The 22,532-nt window shown below is 40.6% G+C and overlaps 2 protein-coding genes across 5 annotated transcripts in view; one reads left to right on the forward strand and one right to left on the reverse strand.

Annotated features, from left to right (window-relative positions):
* ZBTB8OS (zinc finger and BTB domain containing 8 opposite strand) overlaps positions 1-698 on the forward strand; it is a 39,202-nt gene extending 38,504 nt beyond the window's left edge. Inside the window, exon 7 of the mRNA XM_067012477.1 lies at positions 573-698. Coding sequence (XP_066868578.1) covers positions 573-674 — 102 coding nt within the window. The 3' untranslated portion in view covers positions 675-698. The remainder of the gene's footprint in view (positions 1-572) is intronic.
* ZBTB8A (zinc finger and BTB domain containing 8A) overlaps positions 1-22,532 on the reverse strand; it is a 53,693-nt gene that overhangs the window by 13,660 nt on the left and 17,501 nt on the right. The window lies entirely within an intron of this gene.

Genomic DNA, 22,532 nt, shown 5'->3' on the forward strand with positions numbered 1-22,532 from the left:
TCATCCTGAAACACCTGTTGCACTTACTTGGCTGCCAGGACACCACTCCTTCATCGTTCCTCTATTGTTCACTCCTCAGTCTCCTCTCCTGGCTCTCCCTTGTCTAATCTCTAAGTGCTCTGGGATCCAGGACATGCTACCCCACAAGACGGCACCTTGGCATATTGAATATTTTGAACCGAAGGAGTCTGAGTAAACAGCAGAGGCAGGAAGGTCATTCTGACACCCCCTCCCTTTTCCGCTGCAACAGATCACAAAACCCTCAGGTGAGAGGGGTCCACCCTACACCCAGAGGAAAGGAGCCTCCTTATCTCAGAAGACGAAGGGATGCTGAGAAGGCTCTGAACAAACAGGCTTTGCTGGGTGTGCCCCAGTTTTCTAACCTTACCTCTTACTCCTTATTCTACCACATTCTTCCGCGACTCTCCACTCATCACCAAGCCTAGCGTAAAAATACTCAGGTCTGTCTCTTTGGGCCTTCATTTCCTTATGAAGCCTTCTGTGTCATGTAAAATTTATATTGAGTAAATCTGTATGCATTTCTCCTGCTAATCTGTTAGTTTGATTTTCAGACACAGCCCGGAAGAAGGTCAAGGAAAATTTTTTCTCCCCTACAGCTGGAATGTCCCAGGCCTCAGGGCTCAGACCTCTCCTCTACTTATATCATTCCCTAGGTGAGCCCATCCAGTCTCATAGCTTTAAATACCATTTTACATATCTAGTCCCTGACCTCTTCCCTGAACCTCAGACTCAAATTATCTGTTTATCTGCATCTCCACTGAGATGTTTAATAGGCATCCTGAGCTCAACGGGTCCCAAACCACTCTTCATGCCTCCTCACCTTAAGCCTGCCTTTCCTACAGTCCTATCCGTCTCAGGAAATGGTAACTCCATTCCACTTATTTAGATCAAAAGCATGAAGAGTCATCTTTGACTGTGTGTTGTCAGCTTTACCTTCAAAACAAATCCAAAATCCTACCACTTCTGTGCTACTGCTGTTACCACTTCACTCCATCACCTATTATCAACAGCCTCCTAATTAGTCTCCTTGCAACTTCAGTCTAGTCTGAATACAGCAGCCATGGTGATGCTTCTGAAACACCAGTGAAATCATGTTACCCCTCTGCACAAAACCCTCCAAAGAAAGGTTCCCCACCCAACCCCAAAGTTCTTCTCATGACCTGCACCATCTGCATCCTGCCCCTCCTGGTACTTCTCTGCCCGCATCTCTTCTGCTCTACCCCTCACACACTGCATTCCAGCTCCAAAGACCTGCTTGTTCCCAAACATTCAAGGCATGTTCCTGTCATGCAGCCTTGTACTTGCTATGCCTTCTGCTTGGAAACGCTTCCTCCAGATATACACATAGCTCACATTCTCACATTTGCTAGGTCACTGCTCAAATGTCACCTTATCCTTTACCATTTCCTTTACCATTAGCCAGGTGAAGAATGAAGGGAGAAGATTTCTTCTCCCTTTACCATTCTTTTTTTAAAAATTAATTAATTAATTAAAAGAAATTAATTTAAATAAAGGCTTTCCTTTACCATGCTTTTTAAATTAATTAATTAGTTAATTTTTGGCTGCGTTGGGTCTTCGTTGCTGTGCGTGGGCTTTCTCTACTTGAGGCAAGCGGGGGCTACTCTTCGTTGCAGTGCGCAGGCTTATTGCAGTGGCTTCTCTTGTTGTGGAGCACGGGCTCTAGAGCGCAGGCTCAGTAGTTGTGGCGCACGGGCTTAGTTGCTCCGTGGCATGTGGGATCTTCCCAGACCAGGGCTCAAAACCGTGTCCCCTGCATGGGCAGGTGGATTCTCTTTTTTTTTCTTTTTGCGGTACGCGGGCCTCTCACTGCTGTGGCCTCTCCTGTTGCAGAGCACAGGCTCAGGACGTGCAGGCTCAGCGGCCATGGCTCACGGGCCCAGCCGCTCTGTGGCACATGGGATCCTGCCGGACCGGGGCACGAACCCGTGTCCCCTGCATCGGCAGGCGGACTCTCAACCACTGCGCCACCAGGGAAGCCTGGCAGGGGGATTCTTAACCGCTGTGCCACCAGGGAAGCTCCCTTTACCATTCCATGTAAGCACCTCCTCCCACTCTCTGTCCCCTTACTCGTTTACTCTTTGTTTTCTCCTACTAGAATTTAAGGTCCAAGAGAGCAGAGTTTGCCTATTTTGTTTACTTATATATTCCCAGCTCCTTGAACAGCACTTGAGCAAACAACAGCTGCTCAATCAATGCTGTTGAATGAGTGTGTCAAAAATATTAAAAGACACAAGGAAATTGTTCTTTATAAAGAAGAATCAGCAGGCATAACAAGCAGGGAATTTGAACCCCAAGAATTTGAGAAAAATAGTACAAAAATCTAATAGGCTATTAAATAAGTATGTTTAAAATGATCAAAGATAAAAGGTGATGTAGGGCTTCCCTGGTGGTGCAGTGGTTGAGAGTCCGCCTGCCGATGCAGGGGACACGGGTTCCTGCCCCGGTCCGGGAAGATCCCACATGCCGGGGGGCGGCTGGGCCCGTGAGCCATGGCCACTGAGCCTGCGCCTCCAGAGCCTGGGCTCCGCTACGGGAGAGGCCACAACAGTGAGAGGCCCGCATACCGCAAAAAAAAAAAAAAAAAAAGGTGATGTAGACTAGCACATAGTTATGAGCACAGACACTAGAACGAGGTAGCTTGATTGGAATTCTAGCTCTATCACTTAACCAGCTGTGTGAACCTGGGCAATGTATTTAACCTTTGTATTGCTGTTTCCTTATCTGTAAAGTGGAACCAAAAATAGCACTTATTTCATAGGATTATTGTGAGGATTGAATGAGTTGATGTACATATACCACTCAAAACACTGGCATGTAGTAAGTACTTCACAAATTTTAGCTATTCTCCTTTTATGTTATTATTATTATCCATAAGAAAAGGGAATAAAAAGAAGAGGTAGGTTTGAAGAGGAATCAAATGAATTTAATATATGAAAAATATAAGTAATGAAATTAAAACACCTCATGCTGCAAGATGAGTGCCCCATCTGCAGTCTCATGTCCATATTCCTGGCAGGAAGAAGACAAAAAGACAAAAGGCAATTACCAGTCCAGTCTATCTTCTTTTTTATCAGGAAAAAAAAAAGTTCTTCCAGATGCCACATCCAGGGGACTGACACTTGCAACTCAATGGCCAGAATCATGTCACCTACTTTTTAGGTGTGCACTCCCACTAATGGTATATATCAATTTCTACTTCTCAATTTTTGCCAACACTTAATATTATCAGACTTTTAAATTTTGCCAATCTTATGGATATGCAATGGTATGCTATTGCTTTTATTTGTATGGACTGAACAACTTTTAATGTTTGTTGACCATGATTAAGTGAATTTCCTTGCTCATTACAATGTTGTCAAGTAACACTGAATAACAGCTAACCACAAAACCAATTTTATACAATAGTATTTATTTAGCTTAGTGCCTTTGAGTTGGATGGGGCAGCTTGTCTAAAGTGGCTGTGTTATTACATGGTCTTACATCTTCCTCCTGGGACTAGTAGGCCAGCCCGGACAATTTCCTCTCATGACAATGGCTGAAGTATAAAAAGCCCAAGTGGAAATACATGAGGTCTCTTAAGGCTTAGGCTTGTAACTGCCACAATGTCACATATTCTAACAGACCGAAGCAAATCACATGCCCAAAAGGGGAGAAATATCCTCTGGTCTGTTAGTGAGAAGAACTGCAAAGTCATACAACAAAGTGTGTGAATGTTGGTAGGGGGTGATGAACTGGGGCCAATAATGCTATCTACACAATATCTTTTCTTATTTGTAAAACTGGATTATCTTTTTCTTATTGATTTATAGGTATCCTTTATATATCCAACATACTAATCCTTTATCAGTTATATGCCATGCAGATATCTTCTCTCATCTGTGCTTTGTCTTTTTAACTCCATTAGTTTTCATTAAAAAGCAGCTTTCAGTTTTGTTTTGTTTTTTTTTTTGCGGTATGCGGGCCTCTCACTGTTGTGGCCTCTCCCGTTGCGGAGCACAGGCTCCGGACGCGCAGGCCTAGCGGCCATGGCTCACGGGCTTAGTTGCTCTGCGGCATGTGGGATCTTCCCGGACCAGGGCACGAACCCGTGTCTCCTGCATCGGCTGGCGGATTCTCAACCACTGCGCCACCAGGGAAGCCCAAGCTTTCAGTTTTAATACAGTCAAATTTAACAATCTCTTAAAGTGTTTTCTCTATCTTGTTTAAGAAATCACTATCTCAAGGACATAAAGGTGTTTTTTAAAGTTCTGTTTTTCACTTTTAGGGCTTCAATCTACTATTGATTTTGCATATGGTATTCTAATTTTTTTTCATATAGATAATCAATCTTTCTGGCACTGCTTATTGAACAGCAAATCCTTTCGCCACTAATCTGTAATGCTACCTCTGTTATTCATCTAGTTTCCATAAATTCATAGATCTATTTCTGAGCTGTCTGTTCAGTTTAATTTGTCTATCTCTCCGCACCAATACGTCACAGCTTTAATGACTAAATCTCTAAAAAGAGTTCCCCCACCTAGGTCTTCTTCAAATAACATTAAAAAAAAAAAATTCTGGGGACTTCCCTGGTGGTCCAGTGGGTAAGACTCCATGCTCCCAATTCAGGGGGCCCAGCTTCGATCTCTGGTCAGGGAACTAGATGCTGCATGCATGCCACAACTAAGAGTTCACATGCTGCAACTAAAGATCCCGCACACCGCAACGAAGATCCTGTGTGTTGCAGCTAAGACCCGATGCAGCAAAAATAAATAAATAAATATTTTTTAAAAATTCTGATTGTCTCTCTTTGTTCTTCTATATAAAAATTAGGATAAGCTTATCAAGTTTCACTTTAAAAATATCCCATAGGGATTTTTTTTCTGGAATTGAATTTATAGATTAATTTATGGGAGAACTCACATCTTTATAATATTGAGTCTTATCATCCATGAATATGGCATAATTCACCACTCAGTTAGGTCTTCTTTCATATTCTTCAGTTATGTTTCCTTATTTTCTTTAAGATCTTGCATGTTTTTTGTTAGATTTATTTCTGTTGCTTATAGGTTTTATTGCTATAGTGAATGGGATAGCAGGCTTTGTCAGCTGAATGGAAATGTTGCTACAATTTTACCATTAAGAATGATATTTAGTGACTTCCTGGTGGCGCAGTCGTTAAGAATCCGCCTGCCAATGGAGGGGACACGGGTTCAATCCCTGGTCCAGGAAGATCCCACATGCTGCAGAGCAACTAAGCCCATGTGCCACAACTACTGAGCCTGTGTGCCACAACTACTGAAGCCCGCACGCCTAGAGCCCATGCTCCACAACAAGAGAAGCTACCACAGTGAGAAGCCTGTGCACCACAACGAAGAGTAGCCCCCACTCGCCGCAACTAGAGAAAGCCCGTGCACAGCAATGAAGACCCAATGCAGCCAAAAATAAATAAATAAAAACTAATTTTTAAAAAGATTTATTTATTTATTATTTATTTATTTTTGGCTGCGTCAGGTCTTCATTGCAGCACTTGGGATCTTCGTTGAGGCATGCGGGCTCTTCGTCGTGATGCATGGGCTTCTCTCTAGTTGCCGCACACGGACTTCTCCCTAGTTGTGGTGTGTGGGTTTTCTCTCTCTAGTTGTGTTGCGTGGGCTCCAGGGCGCGTGGGCTCTGTAGTTTGCGGCACGCGGGCTCTCTCGTTGAGGCACGTGAGCTCAGTAGTTGTGACATGCAGGCTTAGTTGCCTTGTGGCATGTGGGATCTTAGTTCTCTGACCAGGGATGGCACCCCTGTCCCCTGCATTGTAAGGCAGATTCTTTGCCACTGGACCACCAGGGAAGTCCCGAAGCTGTAGCTATTTAAAAGTTGTTACTCTAATTGTTTCAGTGGATGCTTTTGTTTACCAGTCTGTTATGTAATTTCCCTTCTGTTTATTCATTATTCTATTCCTACTACTCCCTCTACTCACTCAGTACCTTTTTCTGGTAATAACTCCTCAACTTTTCTTAAGAGGATCACCCCTTCACTTCTTTGGTTCTTATAGTTTGGGAGATATTGACTCAACTCATCACTCCAGAGGTCAACTTGTGACCTAGACCTGGCAAATCAGAGCACTGCATTCCCATGGCCAGTTACTGGTCTGGGGATGGACATGTCAAACAAGGCCAGAAAAAGAGGTTCAATCAAAGCAAATCTTAGCATTTTTTATTGGAGTGACCAGAAAAGAAGACTACTCTTATGACGATGTGAGCCTGGAGCTATAGTAGATTTTCTGCCACCATGAGGAGAAAGCCTACATGAGAAAGGACCAACACTGAGGAAAGCAGAGCAAAGAAACAGGAAGGCCAGATCCTATCAACATCATTTTTCCCTAGACCAGGTGTTTGGGCTGTGCAGCACGACATGTGGGATCTTAGTTCCCCGACCAGGAAGAACCTGCATCCCCTGCATTGGAAGTGTGGAGTCTTAACCACTGGACCGCCAGGGAAGTCCCGGTCATTCATTTCTATAAAGGGTCAGATAGGAAATATTTTAGGGCTTGTGGGTATGAGAATGTGATTTATAATAAATATATATTTTGGAGTTTGTCCATGGTTCCTGGCTCACAGCTCCCCAAACCCTTGGAATTTCCTAAGCAGTAAGAGCAATGGGAACATCTTTTGTTATAATATTTGGTCTTTTGTCCTCAGTTCCTGAAATCACATCAGAGCCATAAAGGTGAAATGGACATCTTGTTATTATGAAAAGCCCCTTTCAACCATAACTGAGTTTATGTTAATAAGGTGACTTTCAGAAGTCCCCTAAAGACTGGAGGAGGTTGCCAGGGAAACCAATCAGTGGATTAGATTAATTAGATTAGAGGGTTGGAACTTCTCACCTCATGACCTCTGGAGAGAGAGGCTGGAGGTTGAATCACCAGTGGCCAATGATTTAATCAATTGTGCCTATGTAATGAAACCTCCATAAAAACCCAAAAAGACAGAGCTTCCAGGATGGTGAAAGAGAACTCATCCACTTGCCAGCCCTAAACTCCACAGGGACAGAAAGAAGCTCCTGGATTCAGCATCTTGCCCTATGTATCTCTTCATCCAGCTGTTGATTCATATCCTTTAATACCCTCCCTTTGTAATGAACCAGTAGTTTAGTAAGTAAACTGGTTTCCTGAGTTCTGTAAGCCACTCCAGCAAATTAATCAAGGAGGGGGTCCTGGGAACCTTTATAACCAGTTGGTCAGATGCACAGGTAACAACCTGACTTGTGATTGGCATCTGAAATGGAGGCAGTCTTGTGGGATTGAGCTCTTAACCTATGGAATCTGATGCTATCTCCAGATAGATTGTACCAGAATTGAGTTGAGTCAGTGCTGGGAGAATTGCTTGGTTTGGGGGTAAAACCCACACATCATAGTGGGCCATAGATCTCTCTCACAACTACTCAACTTCACCACTATATTGCTCAAGTCAGAGCACAAAAGCATCTAGACAATATGAGAAGGAATGGGCATGGTTGTGTTCCAATAAACCTTTATTTACAAAAACAGACACAGGCTCCTTTTGCTAACCCCAGCCCTAGACCCAGTCATGGCTTAGGCTATATCTATGCTTGGACTTTTCAGTTACTTGAGCCAATAAATGTCCTTTTCCTTAAGCCAATTTGAGTTGGCTTTCCTTTTAACTTGTAACCAAAGAATCCCAATTTATGTTATATCTGAAGATTCTGAATTCTTTGGTAACTTTCATCTAACTATTAGTGCAACTTTTGTTTAAAATCCATTCTTAACCCGGAAAGGAATCAAAGTTGGCTTCATAGAGGAAAGATTAATTGATGTCCAAGTCATTGCCAGTTCTTTTTCAGACATAAAAGTGTTACATAAACACAAATTCTATTCTTAAAAGATTTAATAAAAAGTTAATTCCTTGGGGGGGAAACAGATTTTCTTTTCCAGTTTAAGTTTCAATAAGAATTTGCTTTCCAGGCAATTTGTAGACATTTGAAGTGAGCATCAGTATTGTTAAGAGTTGCAAACTGCAGTCACTTTGTACAAATTTAAACAGGCTCCTTACTGAGAGTTGATAGGGAGTGGGGGGATGTTAACAGTGAAAGTAAAGTGGAAAATTACCTTCTCCTGACTGCAGAGACTTGAGCACTGCCTTTGACAAGCAGAAGAAACAATAGAGGACCTCTGAAAAGGCTGAGAGCTGTGGGGAATGACTTCAGCAACCGACTGTGTCAAAGGGCAGTCACACGACTCTTCCCTAACGTGAAATACCCCAAGTTGGCAGCTGAATTCCTAGTGCTATGTACTCTTGAAAATATAATTTCAAGATAGGATTGAGAGTGAGTTACAGGGGCTTAATGAAAAGACTCCAATAAATAAAAGGGAAAAGGCAATTCTCACACACACACACACACACACACACACACACATCTAGGTAACACACATATGGCAGGGAGGAGAAATGGAACAATCAAGGATGACTCCAAGCTTTGTGGCCTGAGTACTGGCAGAAGGGACTTGCCATTTGTTGAATTGGGAAAGACTGGGAGAGAAACAGGTTGTAGGGGCTGGTATATGGAGCTCAATTTTGGACATATTAAGTTTAACATGTTATTTATCCAATAAGAAATAAAGAGTGGGCAGCTGGATATATGAGTAGAGTTAAGGAAATAGACTCAAGCTGGGGATATAAAATTGGGAATCCTCAGCATACAGACGGTATTTACAGTCATGAGATTAGATGTGATTACCAGAGGAGGCTACATAGAACAGAGACGAGTCCTTGGCACTCCAACATTTAGAGAACAGAGAGATGAAGAGGACCAAGAAAAGATACCTGAGAGGAAAGCCAGAAAGATAGGAAGAAACATCTTGGAGGTGAAGAAAGTGTTGCAGGGAAGAAGGGGTGATCAACTCTGTTAGTTTTGGTAAGATGAGGACTAAGAGTTGACCACTGGGATTTATCAGTGGTGTGTGTGTGTGTGTGTGTGTGTGTGTGTGTGTGTGTGTGTGTGTGTGTGTGTGTGTGTGTGTTAGGGTGGGTTTAAGGGAGAATGGAATGAGAGAAACAAGCACACACAACTCTTTTCAAAGAGTCTTGCTGTAAAGGGAAAGAGAATAAGGGAGGAAAGTGGGGTCAAGGCTGAAGAAGAATCTGAATATTTTAGAAAGAAAAAAAAATAACTGAAGAAATAAACTTCCAGATGAAGCAGGAAGGGATTGAGAACACATTAAAATGGTCACTATTAGAAAGGATTAGTGAGGAGTGGGAGAAGAGGGTACCCTCTTTGAAACAGGAAGGGAGAGTGAAAAAATAAGATATCTAAGAGAAGGAGGTGACATGGGAGCTCATTACAGATGCCATTGATCTCTAAAATATCACTATTTGTGAAAATGATGAGGACGGGGGAAATGTGGTAGAATTACAGTAGTTAAATGTAAAAATGTATAGCTGATTTTTAATCTACTCTGATTTATACTTTTCACTCAAATCACAAGATTAAAGTATCACAACGTAAGCTGAGCTTAAACCATAGTAGATACTCAATAAATATTCAGTGAATTTGTACTGGTGAAACTGTTTCATTGCTAGACTATAGCAATTAACAGGCAGGAGAAGTTGCCATTTTTCCTTAACCTACCCATCTATGGCTGAATAAGTTTGTTTTTTGCTCTTGTCAGGAAGCAGGGCTTTCATAACTAAGGCAACAGATTTTGTTTTCCGTACTGATCATTTTTACCTTTTGCTTACCTATTTAAGCCAAACAACTGTCCTTTTGTATTCTGCTCTGTTCTGATGGGTAGGGTCTGGGGTTGAGAGTCTACAACTTCATGACCCAGGATCTTTCATCAGTTAACTTTCTGTAGGATATGCTAAATGGGTCATAATGGATATCAGAAGACCAGGGGAAGAGAGAAATTTCCAGCTTCTAGCTCTCACAGCTGCTGGTGTTTGTTGTAATAGTAGCAGGATGGGAGGATTCTGGACAGCAGCTCAGGCAGATACAGAATCTTTTCGGTGGTTCCAATTCTGATCGAGGTGGCAACTCTTCAGCAGATCTAAAATTGTGTCTCCAAAGGTCCACCAAGCAGTATATGCTTGTGGGCTCAGCTTTAAGAGCTGGTGAACTCTAAGCCCTTGTGATTAGCAGCTTGTCACCTCTGAGTATCATTTCCGTCTTTCTTTTTTTCCTCTAGACCCCATCCTCATTTGTGCTCTTCTAGGCCTTCCCACACCCTTGTATTGGGTTGGCCAAAAAGTTCATTTGGGTTTTTCCATAACATATTATGGAAAATAATTTCGTGTATTATACTATCTCTGTCTGGAATATCTAGAATGACTCCCATTTTCTGTATAGGACTATATAATCTTGGTGACAGAAAAGATTCCAGGAAATAGACCCTCTAAGCTTGAACAGAGTGATGGCCTTACTGCCAATGGAAAATGGAGATGTAGTAGCACTATGATTACCTACCTACCTTATCATCTGTGTTTGCTTAGGATGAAGTCCTATTGAAGGCAATGCTTTGGGAGATGAAGTGTAATTGCTGCCTTTCCTCAGCTCATACATATGGTTCCAAAGTGAGTTCCCTACAACAAGTTGACTGAGGAAGAAAAAGTTAAGGCCGATTTAGAGATGTTTTTGCACAATATGCCGGCATCAGCTGGAAGTGGAGAGTTGAAACATCACAAATCCCATCAGCAGTGTCCCTGAAAGATTTTGAGAAGGAAAATCTCCCCAGTGAGCATCTGGTTGCCCACTCTGCATAGAGAAAGAGATAGACACAGGTATAGATTTTACCCTGATTCATGGACAATGGCTAACAAGTTGGCCAAAGAGTTAAGGATTTCGAAAGAACCAGACAGAAGAACTGGTGACCAAAAGGCATGGAGGGAAGAGGCAGCTTGAAATACCTCTTGGAATGGCCACAGGGTAAGAGACGTTAGTGCCTCATGTGAATGCTTAATAAAGGGGAGCCTCCTCCTTGCAGAGGAGGCTCTCATAAATCAGGTAGACAAGATGAGCTGTTCTGTGGATGTCAGGCAGCCTCTTTCCCTAGTCACCATGAAGCTTGCTGTATACTCCATCACCCAGAAGCAGCTTACCTGATAAAACGGTGGAATAACCAACTGAATATTCCATTATGGCCCCATAAGAGAGATGATGCCCAGAGAGATCGGGGTGCTATCCAAATGGATGTGGTATATAATTTTAGCCACTGACCAATACAGATGCTATTATTTCCATAACTAGAATACTCACTTCTAGAAATCAAGGGATGAAAGTGGCAGTGCCTCCATTCACTGTTACCTCTAATAGCCCACTTACAGAATTCTTGCTTTCTGTCCCTGCAGAGGTCTTATCTCTCAAAATAGGAATGTTGCCACCAGGGAAACATTGCATGCTTCCACTAAATTTGATCATGACTAACCTAAAAGAATGAACGTCACCCATTTTGGGGAAACGATGACGGTGTCATTGTTTGTATGAAGGATAGTTGCATACTGGAAAGCAGACTAGTGAACTTGTTTAGAATTTTAAATATGGGAAGAGTGGTATATGTGGATGCCATGTAGCCAGAGGGTGGACTATATTGGTCATTTACCTGTTGTCCCTCAGTTCAACACCTGCCATGCTCTACTCTACTCTCTACTGATGTAACTGGAATTCTGCAAATGACATTTCCCAGGCTTCTATCCTTGCAGCTGGCCTCCTGTTAGAGTTTATCAGTAGGAGGCACCAAGAGGAGATCAGTAAAAAGAAAAACATTTCCTGCTTTGGGCAGTGAAAATGCAGCAGTTTCTGCTGGCTGCTGGCTGTTGGCGTAGCGGCAGCAGGAGCAGGTGATTCTGGACTCCAGTAGACTTTCCAGCCTTTGGACTTTCCCTCTCTGATAGAAGTGGTACCTCTCTGGCAGATCCAGAACGACTGTGACAGCAACTCCAACTGCACAGCAGCCAGCACAGACTTGAGAGCTCCAGCTCAGGGATATAGCAGCTTCTGATCTATGATTGGAATTCTTTTTTGTTGTTGTTTTAAAATATTTATTGGGCTTCCCTGGTGGCGCAGTGGTTGAGAGTCCGCCTGCTAATGCAGGAGACACGGGTTCGTGCCCCGGTCCGGGAGGATCCCGCGTGCCGCGGAGCGGCTGGGCCCGTGAGCCATGGCCCCTGAGCCTGCGCGTCCGGAGCCTGTGCTCCGCAGCGGGAGAGGCCACAGCAGTGAGAGGCCCACGTACCGCAAAAAAAAAAAAAAAAAAAAAAAAAAAATATTTATTAATTTAATTTATTTTGGCTGCTCCAGGTCTTAGTTGCGGTACCCAGACTTCTTAGTTGAGGCATGTGGACTCTTAGTTGCAGCACGCATGCGGGATCTACTAGTTCCCTGACCAGCGATCGAACCTGGGCCCCCTGCATTGGGAGCGTAGAGTCTCACCCACTGGACCACCAGGGAAGTCCCTATGATTGAAGTTCTTCTAGCTCCCCTGGCCCCTTTTTTTCCTTTTGCTATTCCAGCCCTTCTTAAACTTCTGGAAGCAATTTCATATATTAAATTTCTTCTCTTTGAAATACCCAGAGTGGCTTCTGTTTCCCTGAGGAGACCCTGACAGATAACATTTCTAGTCCCTAAAACAGATAAATCTAAAAAAAGGATCTATCCTGAGACTTGCCCTTCTGGACAAATGATATAATCTTCCCTCTCAGCTTCTCTCTTAACTTTTACTTCTTACAAACAACCATAGTGAATAGAAACTGCATTTATTTTGTTGTTGTTATAGTTGGTGCATTGTTTTTGTCATCAACTTATTTAATCAAAATTTTAAACACTCACCAAAGTAAAGCAGATAATATATGGAATACTTGTATATTTATTACCCAGCTTTAACACTGATCGATTTTGCTAATTTTGTGTCTTGTATCTGCCTCCATTTTCCACCCATAATATTGTAAAATAAAATCATAGGCATCAAATCATTTCACCCATAATATTTCCTGTGTACTTTTTACATGAGCCTCCTTCCATTTCTGTAATTACAGTTGGACCTCTGTTATCCTTTGCCTGCACAGGACCCCTTTCTCTTCCTCAGCATAGGATCCTTCTTTTTCTTTTGGGAACTGCCTTCCACAATTTGGTGATGCTGTTCACCCCTTTGCCTCCCTGACTCCATGGATATATGAACTAGACTCGTCAGTCTGAGTGTGTTATGGAAGCTAGAGAATAAAGGTCTCACTACACAAGGGCATGGGCCTTAAGGACCGCATGAACCTAGAACTGCAAAAAGTTACCTTCAACAACTGGGAAAGCCCACCTAAGAATTATGCTAACACAGAAGAAAATTAGATAAAACTGTTTCAGAGAGAGTCCTGATGATATTATTTTAATACCTGAATCCAGCTGTGCCTAAAACCAATGCTCCTTCTGGATTTTTAGTTATGTGAGCCAATAAATTTCCTTTTCTGCTTAAATTTAAGTTGGATTTCTATCATGTGTGACCAAGAGTCATTTATTACTAATTTGTAACACTCTCCAAGCCTGCAGCGATAGCCCATTCAAGAATACTCTATTTAGCAGGGAGAACATATTTCTATAAATGGGAAAGTTAATAGAATCAGTGCAATTAAGGTCATCATATCACTAAAGCATAGCTTCTGGTGTTGCTATTTTGCAGTTATTTTTTCCCTTCAGACTCCCTGAAATCCTGGTATGCCTCCAGGCAAAGTTTCTTCCAACTTTGTTCATTCAGACAGTTTTGAGTCATTTCTTCGCAGGCTACAGTAATTCCTATGATAGTTTTCATGATGTCAGAAGTCTTCCACCAATCTCTAATTAACAGCTGATCAGTTTTTTTAAAGTGTTTCCCTGGTTTGGACCACTGTAAAGTATCGATTTTAACATCCAAAGTAGTATTTTTATTTAGTACTCTTATAGTAACTTTAGCTTTAACACTTGTGAAAAGTTATTACGGGTCAAAATCATTCAGCAGAACATGAAATAATGACAGAAAGTGAGACTGTGGCATAGAAACACAAATAGATTAGTGAGGCCTCTCAAACTCAGGAACATACCATCTGCTAAATCAGCTCTCTTTAGTGCTAACTGTATTGACTGGCTGAGCGGTTATTTTTTAAATGCATTAACCACAATTCAGTACTGTATCAAATTTATAAATATGAACATATACAGAGATGAAAAGCACTATAATAAATTAGTGCTCAAGGAGTTACATCTATAATGAAATTTCTTTCATGTTTAAAATAATCTAGGTTCTAGCTAATAGTAGGCTTTGAAATCCCAAACTTCCCAGAAATTATCTCATAAAAAAGACTAAAGCAGTTCGCTAGAGATTGGGGCCTTCACATTCTCATTATAGGCCCAAAGATCCAGCTTTTGCTGAATCCTTATATGCCCAAGTCTCTGGAATACAGACAAACCAGGGATACTATGCTAACAGAGGTAGAATATACTCAAGGTTATATCATACAATTGCCGAAACAGGACATCTGGGAATATTGCTAAAGAAGCATGAAATCAATACCCAATCTTTTACTATCATATCCTATCAGTTAAAAATCTAATAATTCCTCTATTCTAATCTGAAGCACAGTAGTAGGTCATGACTTTACAATTTTTTGCTATTATAAATAATGCTGCAATGAATACTTTTGCACACAGATCTTTGAACACTTGTGAAATAATTTGATTCCTAGAAGTAGAGTTGTTTAGTGAGTACAGACAGATTACCTTCCCAAAACAGTATATCAATTTAAATCTTACCAACATGAAATGACAGTGCCCTTTTCCCCCAACACTTTCATTAACTCTGGATATTATCTCTTTAAAATGCTTCCCTTCTACCCTTAGGGAAAAATACTAGGGAAATATCAATACTATTATTTAACATTGTCCTGGAATTACGATCCAATGAATTAGGCAATAAATTAAAATATGAATATTGGAAAAGATGAAATGGTTATTGTTATTGCAGATATTATATTATCTTTAAATGCAAAAAATTAGAAAACTATTTTCTAAAGCAAAATTCTAGGCTTCTCTGGTGGCACAGTGGTTAAGAATCCACCTGCCAATGCAGGGGACACGGGTTCAAGCCCTGGTCCGGGAAGATCCCACATGCTGCAGAGCAACTAAGCCCTTGTGCCACAACTACTGAGCCTGTGCTCTAGAGCCCGTGAGCCACAACTACTGAGCCCATGAGCCACAACTACTGAAGCCCTCACGCCAAGAGCTTGTGCTCTGCAACAAGAGAAGCCCCCACGATGAGAAGCCCGTGCACCGCAACGAAGAGTAGCCCCCACTCTCCGCAACTAGAGAAAGCCCATGCACAGCAACGAAGACCCAATGCAGCCAAATATAAATAAAATTTTTTTAAAAATAAAATAAAGTAAAATTCTTGGGCTTTTGTCATGTTGGAGTAACTGGTACTAGACTTGGCCTTCTGCTATAAACAGTTAGAAAACTGGACAAAATACATGAAAAAATTGTCTTCAGACAATGAAAACAGGGCAAGTGAGACTATGATCTCCGAGAAAAGGAATCAAATGAGGCAGCCTTATCACTTTGGCTTTCTGGATTTTGATACAGGGAGGGGAAATCAAACTGGATTGAACAGACAGAGGTGGTGTTCAAGAAGGCTGAGGTGCCTGGCAGTTGTGGGGCAAAGTTCCAGAGGAAGCAACTACACAGGCAAAGAGATCAATAAATCTGCACAGGAGTATTCTAGAGTCTATGCTGAACACTAATCTACAAATGTGTAGGGTTAAACTACAAGAGTTCAGCTGAAAAACAATTAGAGAACTGTGAGCAGAAAAATTCCCAGAGCTCACAGGGTTAAGAGACAATTAAGTTTTGAACAGTCAGGATAAAGGTTCTTCGCTGAACACCTAGGGCATTTACTAGAGACCCCAGAAGAGAAACACCTTAGTAGAAGGACTAACCTAACTCAACAGTAAAGATGACTCTAGAACTGCCCCAAAGTTCAAAAACAAGCTTCAAAATCATCAAGCTGATTCATCTGCAACTTAACTAACACATAAACCAAAATTCAAAAGTCTTTGAAGGAAAACAACAAAATTCAGATACTCAAAAACATATAATTACAATGTCCACCATTCCATCAAAAATCACTAGACATGTGAAAAAGCAAAAAAAGTCACCTTAAAATCAGAAGAAAAGTTGGTCAATGGAAACAGATCCAAGAATGAAAGAGATGCTAGACTTAGTAAATAAACAAGGATGTAAAAAAGAGTTAATATACTTAATAAAATTTTGTATTTAAAAATTTTATATTTAAGTTTAATTTGAAGAAACTATGAATATATTGAGAGAAAGACAAGATATAAAAATAATCAAAAAAATCTAGAAACAAATACAATATCTGAAATTAAAAATTCAGTAGATGGGCTTAGTGGCAGATATTATAAACTACACAAGAATAATCCATGAATGAGAAGACATAGCAATGGAAATTATCCCAACTAAAGTTTTTTAAAAGAACTGACAAAAAATAAAGTCTTAGTGACATGTTAAACAATATCAAATTGGTCTAATATATTTGTAATTGACATTCCAGAAAAGGTGGGGGCAGAAAAAATATTTGAAGCAAAGAGGAGAAACATAAATATACTGTTTTAAGGTCCTTACACTATACATCAGAGGTTGACAAACCTTTTCTGTAAAATGTCAGATAGTAAATATTTTAGGCTTTGCAGGCTAGTGGTCTTTGTTGCAACTACTCAACTCTGCCACTGCAGCATAAAAATATGCCATAAACAATACGTAAGTGAATGGCTGTGGTTGTGTTCCAATAAGACTTTACTTACAAAAGCAGGGAGTAATCCACATTTGGCCTGAAGTCTGTAGTCTGCTAACCTGTGCTATATATGAAGTGGTACAATATGTGATAATAATGAGGGAAAATGTATATTGCAACTCTTGGAGCAACCGTTAAATATAAAACAAAGAGATTAAGCTAATAAGCCAACAATGGGGATAAAATAGAATACTGAAAATTACTTAATATTCTTTTATTGAGGCAGGAAAAAAGGGGAAGAGGAACAACAAAGAGATGGCATAAATAGAAAACAAATAGCAAGATGGTACACTTAAATCCAACTATATTGATAATTATATCAATGAAAATATTCTGAACTGCATTTAAAAAGGAGCTTGTCAGACTGGATAAAATATGATGACTCAAATATATGCTGTCTACAAGAAACACACTTTAAATCTAAAGATACAAATGTTAAAGTAAATAAAGGTAAAAAAGCATATGATTAATTGTAAGAGAGCTGGAACGGTTATATTAATATCAGACAAATCTGGCTCAAGACAATACCAGAGCTAAAAAGATATTTTATAATGATAAAAGGATTAAGAAAATATAACAATGATAAATGTGTACATACTTAATAACACAGCTTTAAAATACATAAAGCAAAAACTGGCAGAAGTGAAAAAAGAAATACTGAAATTCATAATTATTATTGTATATTTCAACACTCCTCTCTCAGTAATTCGTAGAAGGAATAGATAGAAAGATCAATACGGATGTAAAACACCTGATCAACACTATCAACCAACTTGGCCAAACTGATATTTATAGAACACTCTATACAACAGATTAATGGAATAGAATAGAGTCAGAAAAAGACATGCAAATATATTATCAATCAATTTTTTTAAGTAAGGCTCATTTCATCAATTTTTTTTACAAAGGTGACACAGTAATTCAATGGGGGGAGTAATATTTTCAAACAAATGGTGCCAGAACAACTGTATATCCATTACAGGAAAAAAATGAACCTTGACCCTTACTTTACACCACATATTGATACAAATTTTCACTCAACATGGATCACAGAACTCAATGTAAAAGTTAAATTTCTAGAAGAAAACATAGGAGAAAAATCTTTACAACCTTGGGGTAGGCAAAGATTTCTTAGGCCACAAAAAGCACAGACTGTAAAGAAAAATTTGACAAACTCTGCTCTTTGAAAGATACCATTAAGGAAATGAAAAGCTCAGCCATGAACTAGGATAAAATATTTGCAATACATATATCTGACAAAAGACTTGTATCTAGAATATATAAAGACTTCAAAAAACTCAATAATAGGACAAACAACTCATTGGCAAATGATTTGAACAGATATTTCACTAAAGATATACAAATTAGCACATGAAAAAATTTCAACCTCATTAATCATTAGGGAAATACAAATTGTGGTTTTACACAATGAACAATGAAAGGTCATTACACACCCACTGTAATGGCTAAAACTGAAAAGACTGACAGTACCAAGTGTTGACAAGGATGTGGAGAAAGTGGATCTCATACACTGCTGATGGGAATGTAAAATGGTACAATCAATCACTTTGGAAAACTGTTTAGCAGTTCCAATAAAGTTAAACCTACTCTAGGACCCAAGAATTCCATTCCTAAGTATTTACCCAAGAGAAATGAAAACATGTCCACAAAGAGACTTGTATCAATACAAGAATCTTCATAGCAGCTTCATGCATACTAGCCCTAATCTAGAAAGAAATGTCCATCAATTGGTGAATAGATAAATCGTGGTACATCCATACCGTGGAATAGTAGTGAGCAACAGGAAGGAACAATCCTCTGATACACACAATGACATGAATGAATCTCAAAAGCATTAGCCTCAACAAAAGAAGCCAGACACAAAACAGTACAAACTGTGTGATTCCAGTCACATGAAATTCTAGAAACAGGCAAAATTAATCTAGAGTGACAGAAAGGAGATTGATAATTGCCAAGGGCTGAGAGTGAGACAGGGGCGTTTACTTCAAAAAGGCATGAGGAAAAAAAAAAAGATAGGATGGAAGTTCTGGGTGATAGAAATGTTCTGTATCTTATTTATGCTGATTGTTACACATGAATACATATCAAAACCCACTGAACTTGTAGTACACTTAAAACCGGTACATCTTATTGTATGTAAATTATACCATAATAAAGTCAAATTAAAAAAACTCCTTAAAAACAAGAGAATTTGGGAAGATATCTCAGTTATAAAATACACAAAGTGAATACACAAAAAATGAGTAGCTAGTTATCAGATGCAATGGGAGGTTCTTCTTGCAAAATAGTGAAAATTAAATATTTTAACAAGAAATATGCAGAAACTTTATGAAGAATATGATAAACCTCTGTAATGAGGATCATAAAAGAACACTTGAATAAACAGACTACTGCCTTAGCTTCCTTTCTGTTCTCTGCTTTTACCAGAGGGATCTGCTAAAATGTAAGTCAGGTCATATCATTCCTCTACTCAAAACTTCCAATGGTTTCCCTCTCAGAAAGAATGCCAAAATCTTTTTTTTTTTTTTTTTTTTGCGGTATACGGGCCTCTCACTGTAGTGGCCTCTCCCGTTGCGGAGCACAGGCTCCGCGGCCATGGCTCACGGGCCCAGCCGCTCCGCGGCATGTGGGATCTTCCCGGACCGGGGCACGAACCCGTGTCCCCTGCATCGGCAGGCGGACTCTCAACCACTGCGCCACCAGGGAAGCCCTGAAGCCCTGAATGCCAAAATCTTTACCCTTGTCTAAAAGGGCTGCAAGATTTCCCTTCCTCCCTATACCTGCCCCTAGCTCTAACCTCACTGGGTTTTTTTGTTTGTTTGTTTGTTTGTTTTTTTTTTGCGGTACGCAGGCCTCTCACTGTTGCGGCCTCTCCCGTTGCGGAGCACAGGCTCCGGGCACGCGCAGGCTCAGCGGCCATGGCTCACGGGCCCAGACGCTCTGCGGCATGCGGGATCCTCCCGGACCGGGACACGAACCCGCGTCCCCTGCATCGGCAGGCGGACTCTCAACCACTGCGCCACCAGGGAAGCCCAAACCTCATTGGTTTTGATGTTTCCCAATGTGCCAATGCACTCCTAATGGCCCTTGTGTCGGGAACACTCTTCACCCAGATCTTCACATAACTTGTTCCCCAACTTTATACAAATCTTTGCTTCAGTATCACTATCTGAGGTTATCTTGACAAATCCATCTTTAGTGTGAGAAGTTTCAGTTGATCACTAGGGCTCAATAGCTGTTGTCATAGAAACTATATCGTGGCACAGTTTAGAAACCAGGGGAAAGGATTAAAAGGAAACATGATAGCTGTCTTCCAATATTGAAGGACAATTATGTGGAAAAGGAAGGAGAATTATTCTTTTAGCAGCTCCAGTAGACTAGTCCTCTGGACTGATCACTAGAACGTAAGTTCCAAAAGAGCTGACTGTTTTGTTCACCTCAGCATCCCTCGCACAGAGCATGTCTGGCACACCGATGCTCAGTCATATTTGCTGAATAAATAAATGTTCAGTGTAGTTCTGAAAAGCAAAAAGGACGGATGGATAGGACTAAAGGGGGACAGATGTTAACTCAGTATAAAGAACAGTTTCTTAAAAATGAGAACTTGATGGGATTTTTTTGAACTCAGGTGTCTTGATCTAGTGCCTTCATATTTATATGCAAGCAAACTAAGGTTTGGAAAGTTTTAAGTCGATGGTTATTATACTGCTTCTCTCAGTCCATTAGTGGGTTTTGAAATCAATTTAGTTAGGATTTTAAAGAACACAAAATAGAATTTAAAATAGTAGAGCTTATTGCAAATAGTAAGAATTCTTATATGAATTTTTTGTTTCAGATAGAGAGAGAGATGAATAAGCAGAATCCCAGGTATGTGTATATTGGGTCAAGATGTAAAATGTAGTATTTCTCACTGCGGGTTTGGGTAAAAAAAAATTTTTTTTTGAGAAATACTGGGTTAAGCTGTTCAACAACAGAATTAGCCCCCTTGCAAAGTAACGAGTTCTATTTGCAGTTGAGGTAGAGGCAGAATGTCATTGACTTAGGGTGAATACACTTGGGGAGAGGTGGGGCTAGATGACTTCAGGAATTTATATTTTTTCTTTATATTTGTCCATATTTTCCAAAAGGATCATACATCCTTTTTTTTTTTTTTTTTTTTTTTTTTGCGGTATGCGGGCCTCTCACTGTTGTGGCCTCTCCCATTGCGGAGCACAGGCTGCGGACGCGCAGGCTCAGCAGCCATGGCTCACGGGCCCAGCTGCTCCGCGGCATGTGGGATCTTCCCGGACCGGGGCATGAACCCGTGTCTCCTGCATCGGCAGGCGGACTCCCAACCACTGCGCCACCAGGGAAGCCCCATACATCCTTTTTAAAGTGATTTAAAGTAGCTTTAAATACATATATATGAAACATATTTTACAATAGAAATTAGAAATTTTAAATGGAAATTAGATGGTTTCTGTAGGTTGACATTTAGCACCCTTTGTCCTGGAATCCGAGGCAAAAGCAAAAAACAGAGAAACACAAACAATTTATATAGTGCTCCCATCATTTGCCCAGTAGAAATGACCATTATTCTGGCACTAACTTTTAGGAGGAATTTGTATGTGAATTATTATGAGGACATAAAATTTCATTATAGAGAATAATTGGACTAATACAATAAACTTCCTAATTGGTCTCCTTGCCTTTTATCTTTCTCCCTTCAATCCACCCTGAAGTATGTTATCTTTCCAGATTCTCCTGTTTAGAATTCTTTAGTGGCTCCTTCCTGCCTACAAGATAAAGTCCATATTTCTATGAATGGATTTAGTACCCTTTACGACCCAACTTCTGCCAATCTCTGCACTCTCATCTCCTACCAGCTACCTCACCTCCCACTCTTAAGCTATATGCTATTCCCAGGCACGCTATACCTTTCATGCCGCCAAGCTTTTGTACATATTGTTCCTGTGCTACAATAAAACCACACTTCTCAGTCTGAGAAACTCTCACTCTTCATTCAGAGTCAGCTCAAACAGAGCATCCTTTGGGAAGCTTTCCTTGACTTTCTTGGGCTCATGTGTTTGTTTGTTTGTTTTTTGGCCATGCCACGTGGCATATGGGATCTTAGTTCCCTGACCAGGGATCAAACCCGCGACTCCTGCATTGGAACCATGGAGTCTTAACCATTGGACCACCAGGGAAGTCCCCCCTGGGCTCATGTTAATTGCTATTTCCTCCATGCCCCATTGCACTGTATACATTTATGCCATGGCAAGTGCTAGAATGCATTTTATTTGCCTATTCTGATGTATGTTTCCCTGCTACATTGTATTGGATAATATCCATATGAGGAGAGACCATGTCTATGTGTATGCCCAACCTTAGTTTAATGTTTGGGATGTGGTAGACATTCAATAAATATCTTCACCAGTGTCCTTACTGAACTAACAAAGGTTCTTTTTAAAAAATAAATAAATAAATAAATAAATAAATAAATGTATTTCTTTTTGGTTGCATTGGGTCTTTGTTGCTATGTGTGGGCTTTCTCTACCTGCCATGAGCGGGGGCAACTCTTTGTTGCAGTGCATGGGCTTCTCATTGCGGTGGCTTCTCTTGTTGCAGGGCACGGGCTCTAGGCGCATGGGCTTCAGTAGTTGTGGCAGGTGGGCTTTAGTAG

This window comes from Kogia breviceps, chromosome 1 (assembly GCF_026419965.1).
Source record: "Kogia breviceps isolate mKogBre1 chromosome 1, mKogBre1 haplotype 1, whole genome shotgun sequence".
In the NCBI taxonomy this organism is placed as follows: domain Eukaryota; kingdom Metazoa; phylum Chordata; class Mammalia; order Artiodactyla; family Physeteridae; genus Kogia; species Kogia breviceps.